Source organism: Entamoeba invadens (assembly GCF_000330505.1).
Source record: "Entamoeba invadens IP1 unplaced genomic scaffold scaff_1105074725361, whole genome shotgun sequence".
Lineage (NCBI taxonomy): Eukaryota > Evosea > Mastigamoebida > Endamoebidae > Entamoeba > Entamoeba invadens.
In genome coordinates this window covers 194,954-203,891 of record NW_004440121.1, presented here as the reverse complement: position 1 = coordinate 203,891, position 8,938 = coordinate 194,954, and the positions used below count along the sequence as shown (strand labels likewise).

Here is an 8,938-nt window from a genome sequence, read left to right as displayed (position 1 = left end):
ATTTCAAGTGTTTTTTTTACCTTTCAAACATTGTTTTTAAAAACTATAATTTTACACAATATAATGATAATTTGATCACACAAAAAAATTGTTTAAATTAATAACTATAGTTTTAACAATTTTTAAAAACATTTTTACTTTAAAAAACCTTTTAACTTTTTTGTTGACAGTATGCTAAAACTTAAAATGAACTGACACGTATTAGAGATTGCCACGGAGTTGTTTAAAAACTTAATCTTAGCTGACCACGGTGTTTTAGAACTTGGTTTTAAAACTCTTTGTTGTATCTTTTACACGATTTATAAACATAATAGTAGTACAAATAGTGGAAAAACCAGGGACCAGACTAATTTTAGTTATTGAATATTAAGCGGATTATATACAATAAAACGGGCATATATATAAATAAATGTGTATCTTTCTTATTATTTGGTCTTAAAAACGGTTATTTTTAGGGATGAAAAAAAATGAATGTGTTGTATAAAGTTTGAATGAACAATAGCTTAATGTAAGTTATAATAATAAGTTTATTATTATTTATTATTATTTAATTATAAAATATTATTCTTTTGTTCAATTTTGTTTAACTTCAACACAACCATTCAATTAAATCGTTCATTCATTTTTTCAAAGAAAATGTCGTAGTCTTCTCTATTCATTCGGTTGATTTGATGAGTTACTTTTCGTTCAGCATCAAAAGTGGCTTACGCAATAAATAAAATTAAAGAAAATAATAAATAAATTATTTGAATGTTAGACATTCAGTAAATGATTGATGATTATTAAACTTATTAAACAATGGAATATAAATCAATATAAAAAACAAACTTTACTTTGGCTCTGCTGGGCATTAACAAATGAAACAACTCTGAATGATTAATTAAGAGTTTCATATTTTATAGTTTTTACAATTTTATTTAAAAAATGGTGTGTTTATTAATACTTGGTCCCCGGTTTTAGAAAATAAACCAACATATCCTCCAAAACCCCGATTATTTATTTGTTTCTTCTGACAAGAAAACTTTATACCTAAAATAAAACAACTTAATTTAGTCTGGTCCCTGGTTTATGATTTGGTCCCTGGTTTTTCCTCTATCTGTATTATTATTCATAATTTTAATAAAAGAACGAATAATAAAAAATACACATAAAAAGCAAAGATGGTTAGACATAAGATCAATGGAAGCTATTTTTTTCAAAAATTTTAATAACAAACCGATTTGATAATACTTTTGTCTAACCATGAAATTAATTACTCAAAATCTCAAAAATTGGTGTTACCAATGATATTCACAATTTTAATCATGTTAATTTTTACAACCAGGGGATATCAATGTGATTGTAATACTACTGTGGTTAATAACGTTGACAGCTTTATACCGTCAAATTGTCTTGTGCATTTGAACACTATTTGCTTTTCTACGGACTTTGGCTTTGGCAAAGATATTGTTGATTTTTATAATATAATTATTATTCAAAACATTATATTATATTCTTCTAATAATGAAATAGTTTGGTATAATATACTAAATATTACTACCGCTTCAAGTAAATCTTTATCATTGTTTACAGCGTTGCATTCTATTAATAAATTTGTCATTGGGTCAGAAGCATCAATAAATGTGCTTCAAAATGCAACAAAAATTGGGAAAATGTCAATTGCTGGAAATCTTTTTTTAATTGAGCCGGAATTAAACAAACCATCAGTTCTTATGTGGAACGCAACGTATCTCCATCTGAATTATAATTACACTGAAAGAACTAATTTTCAAATCGTGAATCCAACAGGAAACACAAATTGTTTTGATGTCATATCACTCAATGACTTTTCAAATATAGACATCTCAAACGCTAAAAATCACATTACTTCTGACATGTTTAAATATTCATACAATTTCACAGATGGGAAGGGGTATTTAATATCAAACAAAAAATTAATTAGATTTTGCCCAAATAATACATTACTCGACAATGAAGTCATTTGCACACTAAAAAAGGCTTATTACACATCAAGTTCATCAACAAATATGGAAGGTGCATTCGATTATCCACACTGTCCATGTAATGGTGATGGTAGTGTAAATTGTAAACTCAAATTTCAAAGTGGATATAATTTGTTCGACATGTTTTATAATATACTCAATAACACCGAATTATTAATTGAAAATGATGTAACAATACAACATTTGAATATTACAAAACAAGTCACTGTATATGATAACGTGATACTGACTATCAATTCAAAATTTACAAATTTGGTTTTTTTATTCACTTTTGGTAAAGTTGAGACAATTATTAAAGAAGATATTTACAAAGATGCTTCATTCAAATATACAACTTCATTAAATAAAGTAAAATGCATGGGTGAATTGAATTATATTTTTAATATACATAATAACATCACCAAATTACAAATTGATTGCACTGGAAATATACTATCACTTAATTTGTATGAAAACACAAACATTTTTATTTCACAAAACACCACTTTAAGTAAAATAAAACAAGTCTATTTTAGTGACAATGGAAAAAGTTATGTATTTTTGGATAATTCAAGTAAAAATAATGTGATTAGTAATTGTTATCTCGTTGAAGTAACCAAAACCAGTTTAACGTGTGTTATGTGTCATTCTGAATATCGACTTGTTAATGGTGTGTGTTCTGAACTTGATCAGAGCTGTGAGACATACAACAAAAACAATAAATGTGTTTTGTGTAAAAGTGGGTATGTTTTAAATGAACAATTTGAGTGTATTAGTTCAGAAATTTGTTTATATGGCACATCAACTAATTGTTACAAATGTCAAACCCGATACAATAGAACTGGCAATGGTTGTGTTCTTGATAACAAATGTCAATATAGTGATGGGAGTGTTTGCATCAATTGTCATTTTGGTGATTCATACAACAAATGTGAAAGTTGCACACCAAATTGTAATTTATGCACAAAGTTGAAATGCTCAATTTGCAACAATAATTATGTATTAAACAACGAAAGTGTTTGCGTTGAAGAGAAAAACGGGGTTTCAAATGGAATTTCGACTATTGGATGCAATAATCAGTTTTACATTGACAACAATGTTTGTAACGACTGTCCGTCAAAATTTGAACATTCTGTGGTGTGTGATAAAAGCGATGCAATTTCATGCGAAGTGAATTATTTGATTTTAGATGAAAGAAAATGCACTTCATTGATTTGTCAAAATGAAACATTCAACGAAGAGAACGGGATGTGTGTTTTAGAAAAATACAGTTGTGTGTCTATTGTAAACAATCGATGTGTCGAATGTGAAGACAATTATACACTTAACATCAACAAAACTTGTGTGGATATTACAAACAACGACGTATCAACTGGTTGTGTTGTGTATAGTATATTTGGGTGCATTTCGTGTGAAATTGGGTATTATCTATCAAATGTAGAATGTCACCAATGTTCAGAGAATTGCACAAGTTGTATTGAAAGTGGCACAAAGTGTCTATCATGTAAGTATGGTTTTTATCAAGGAGAGAATCACACGTGTTTGCCAAGCACTGAGCTGTTGGGAAAATGCGACAAAATATCAACAATCACGGGTGGGTGTTATCAATGCAAAGACGGTTATTACCGAGTTGGTATGGATTGTCTGGAGTGTCTTTTAAATTGCTCAACATGCAACACAAAAAATAAATGTTTGACATGTAATTTGACAAATTACAAGACACAGAGTGGGAAATGTTTGCCACAAATCAGTCTTGTTGGGTGTTCTGTTGAAGTCACACAAAATGGGTGTAACAAGTGTTTGGATGGGTATTACACAATCAATTACAACGAATGTGAAAGGTGTTATGACAACTGCACAACATGCACACAACACGATCAATGCACATCTTGTGTTGAAAACAGAATTTTATTTGAAAGTGGACTTTGTTTTGATATTTCATTTGTATCAAAATGTCTTGAAGCCTTAAATTCAAAATGTTCGAAATGCACATTTTGGTACATTCCAAATGAAAGTGGTACTTCGTGCACCAAAAAAGCGGTTTGGTGGGTACTTTTTATTATCGTTTTGTTTGTAATTGTTGTGTTGACAGGTTTGATATTATCAATTGTGTTTGTAGTGTTGTACATTGAAAAGAAAATGCGACACAAACAAATTGAACAGACAACAACGCTTTTCAAAATGTCTCATTCAAATATCACTTTTATATCACTTGGTAATGACGTTGTTGTCAACAAAACAGAAGTTTCATTTGGCAACGACATTGATGTCAATTTACAACAAAGAGAACTTCTGTGTATTGGAAATACATCAAAGCACAACATGAAGATTCAAATCACAACAAAAAGTGAGACAGTCGAGAAATACAAATTTGAAACAAATCCACAAATAATTGTACTTCCAAGTGGTGAGGCTTGTGAATTTGAAATTTTATTGACACTGAAATGCACAACCAAAGTTGATGATAATATTGTGTTGGTTGCAAATTTGTTTACAAACAAAAAAGGGGTGATTAAAGATATGATAATCACGGCAACATCAAAATTAACAACACGACTTGATCCAGACGAATTGAAAGAAGACGTGAAACTTGGTGAAGGCTCTTTTGGTGTTGTATTTAAAGGGGAGTTTAGAGGAAATGATGTTGCTATCAAAAAGATGAAAACATGTGAAAACAATGATTCTCAAAAAATTGAATTTGAAAATGAAGTTGATATGTTAGACAAGTTTCGAAGTGAATATATAGTCCACTTTTATGGAGCTGTGTTTATCCCCAATAAAGTGTGTATGGTCACTGAATTTGCACAATATGGAAGTTTACAAGACTTGATGAAACACAAAACAAGTGCAGAAATTGATATAAAGTTGCGAAAGAAATTCTTGCTTGACGGAGCGTTGGGGATATCATATTTGCACGAAAATGGTATTTTACACAGAGACATTAAACCAGACAATATACTTGTGTTTTCACTTGATTTGATTGAAAAGGTAAATTCAAAACTGACTGATTTTGGAAGTGCAAGAAATGTTAATATGTTGATGACTAATATGACTTTCACAAATGGTATTGGTACACCAAAGTATATGGCACCTGAAGTCTTGAACAAACAACATTACAAGAAACCGGCTGATGTATATTCATTTGCAATTACAATGTTGGAGTGCTTTTTGTGGAGTAATGCATATCCCAAAAGTATTTACATGTATCCATGGACTATAGCTGATGATGTTGCTTCTGGAAAAAGACCAAACACAATAAAAACACTTGAAGAGAAATATCAAAGTGTCATTGAAAAGTGTTGGAAACAAGAGACAGAGAAAAGGTGTACAATAAATGAAGCGATTAATGAACTAAAAACAATTGAGTAATTTTTTATTTATCATTCAATGTAAAGTGTAGCATTCATATAAAAATAGATATATACCAAAGCTTCCTCGACTTGATAAAAACAAAAAAATAATATAGAGTCAGTCTTTTAACGTTATCTGGTCTCAAACGTTATCTGGTGGACAAAAAATAGCTTCATTTTTGTCTAAACATCGGGCATTAGGTAAAGTGTGAAAAAACCCGAAACAATTGGGATGGATTTTTGGGACTGCTCCCCGAATTATTCCATTTTTTATGGTCCAAAAGGCACCAGATAACGTTTGAGACCAGATAACGTTAAAAGACTGACTGTACTTTTACGGATTATACTTTTTTCGGATCACCCCAGATCAAAATATGCCAAAAATAAAAAGTTAATCATCAATGTATTTATTCCACATATTATTGTATAAGTGTTAAGACGAGGAAAACTGTAAAAATTAGAATGTGTCACTTAAAACGTTGAATGGTGAAAGTTTTCAAAAAAAATATAATCTTTTTTAAAAAGTTGGTATAAAAAAGCTCATTTTTTAAGTAAATAAATACAAATAAAATTAAATTTGTTTGACATTGTTTTTTAGTTTGTTTTTCATTTTGTTCTTTAAAAATATACTTGTCTAAACCCCGAGTTAAGACCAAACAAAAAAAATAATAAAAAATAACCGTGAAAATATCAAATAACTTACTTTGTTACTAACAAATATATAGTTATTTGCTTGACTATATATTTGTTTTCGCTAATAGTATAATTGAATTTTTATCTTTTTTAAAAAAATGTTGTTGTTGAAAAAATATTTAAAAAATTATTAATTAATTAAAAAAACTTCGAAATTCAGGATTTTAATTTAAAAATAGTTACTTTGAAAAACTGGTAAAGATAAAAATTTTGGCAAACAGTTTGATTTATAAGACTTAAGAGAGGTTGATAGTTTATATGCATTTGAAATTCAAGTAAGTCGAAGGGGCTTCGAAGAAATGAATCCAACCGAAAACTGGCAAATGCTGGGATTGTCGCTTAAGCACTGTTATACAATTGGTTGAATGAAAGGGTCAAAAAAGTTGTCTTGTATATCTAGTGTTGTTAAAAAAAATTATTCGAAAACAATACAAATGTAAAAACGTTTGATTGTTTGATACTGTTTTTAGTTTTTTACAAAAAAAGTTTTGTTTAACCGAACAAACTTTTTGTTTTAAATAAAATAAAACCGTAAACTATTTAATAATTTTTGAATAAACAGTTTGATTTGGCAAAACTGTTTAATAAAATAACAAATGAAGAATTTACCAAACAATTGCCAACGATTTCAAATAGTATTAAATATTATATATTTAATTAATCATATATTCTGTCATTAAAATATACCTTATTTGACTCAAGAACTATATTTTAACTATCGGTCTTTTAATTCAAATATAAATGTATTTTAATTCTAAAAAATTATAAAATATAAAAAATTAATTAAAAATATCATAATGTAATACAATTAATCAATTATGATTGTTGTTATAAATAACAAACATTATAATTACAATATAGTGTGCGCAATCGCAAGAGGAAAAAATCCTAAAGTGGTAGAGAGACTCTTTTGTGGTGATAACGAAGTTGAGATTGCTCAAATTTCTTATTTTTACCGAAAATGGTAAAAAGAGACGAAATTCGTCTGTTTTCTGAAACGTGTACACAATTAAATATTTAAAAAACAGAAATTTCTTTTTCGAACCGAAAATGCAAATTTAAGAAAAATATTAAAAAATAACAGTTTTGTCAAATACGAACAATCGATAGTAAACTTTAAAAAACTTTAATCTTTAAATCAATACTAAACTGTTTTTTTCAAAAAACTAAAAAGTTTTAACAGACGGCAAAAAAACCAATTAGTGTAAACTAAAAAATAATTTAAAAATAAATAAAAATATTTGTTTATTTTCAATTATTATAATTTCAAAAAACAAAAATTGAATTTAAAAAAAACTATAAAAAATACATGCAAGAATTCAACAAAGAAGGTTCCTTTGTTTGGAATTATTTTGAAAAAGACTGTAAGACGTGTTCCGAACACCACAATTTTAACTCGAGATGTCAAAATTGTAAGGGAAAGGTAATATGCAAATTTTGTCACAAATGCCTCAGTTTTCAAGGAACAACGTCCTCAATGAGAACACACCTTTATTCACTTCACCCCGAAAACATTGATGAGAGTGACATCGACGATTTTGAAGTTTTGAAAAATTACTCTCCAAAAAGTGTCGAGCTCAACACACTATTTTTTATTTTTTCATAACAGGAAATATTTCTTTGCGACAAGTCACAAATCCATTCTTGGTTGAGTTGATCAAGCTCCTTGACCCCACTGTGAAGCTGTGTTGAACCACCACATTTAGAACTTCATTGCTAAACAAAGTCTACAACGACAAAATGAAAAGTTTTATTTCTGAAGTCAGAAAATAAACTGAGGGGAACTATGGTTGTGTTTCTACGGATATAATGTCCAAATTCGGGAACAGCTTCAATACAACCACATTGCATTATTTTGACAAGCAGTTCAACCCCAAAAACTCGATACTTGAAGTCAGTGTTTTCAACGAAAAACACACTGCTGACAACATCAAGAAGAAAAGCAAAGATGTGTTGGAGCAATTTGGGATCATAAACAACATTTATTACATCGTGTCTGATGGGTGTCGGAATAACAATGGACTGTCGGATGTTTGTGGAGAGAAATTAAATTGTGTTGTTCATGGGATTAACTTGATTTTTTCGGACTTAATTAAGAATATTCCAGAACTCAACAAAATTTTGAAAATGTTGAATAGGGTGTCGAAAACTTGTCAAGTATCATCTTCAACACGTGTTTTGTTAAAAAAGAAATGTGAAGAGAATAAGGAGAAGTATTGTTGTATTGCAACATTTTGCAAAACAAGATTCTACTCTTGTTGTAAATCTTTTGAAACGGCACTTCAAATGGAGAAGTCGATAAACGACACGCGTGGAACAAACCGGTTGACAGATGAAAATTGGCTAGAATTGAAAAAAAAACTTTCCATTTGTTAAATTGATGAATGATGCATACAATACTCTCTCCACCAACTCAACTCCAAATTCATGTTTTGTATTAGGAATTATAACAAAGATATGAGAAATGATCAGAAAACACCCAACACAAAAATGGAGTTAACATGATGATCGCCCATCTACCCAACTTCTTCGAATGATTTCTCCCGTTGCAACAGATCACACTACTTCACACTACCTCACATTCCTTCAACACAACCAGTCATCCACAGTCTTCATCTGTCAACCTCTCTTTCTCCTCTCACTTACCGACAGAATTATGCCACATTGCCATCTTATTCTCAATTAACAGTCGGTTTACAACAACCCCAACTTGCTCAAAACACATCACAACATTTTTCTAATAAATAGTGGACCATTTTACCAACACGAAACCAATAATACACAAGAGCTTCTTTTCGGAAAGGACTGAAGAAAATTGTTCGTAATGGGGTTTTTAAGAGGTTTGGAAAGATTCTTGACAATGATCATTTCAAAATTGCCTGTTTTCTATTTCCTCCTGAAAGAGACAAATAC

General features: G+C 29.5%; 1 protein-coding gene across 1 annotated transcript; it reads left to right on the top strand.

Moving 5' to 3' along the window:
- Positions 1-1,283: 1,283 nt before the first annotated feature.
- Positions 1,284-5,351, top strand: EIN_146520 (protein serine/threonine kinase, putative; the record flags this gene model as incomplete). The annotated part of the gene is made up of 1 exon (XM_004254361.1): positions 1,284-5,351. One exon carries the CDS (start codon positions 1,284-1,286, stop codon positions 5,349-5,351), a length of 4,068 nt encoding a protein of 1,355 aa, XP_004254409.1.
- Positions 5,352-8,938: the final 3,587 nt, after the last annotated feature.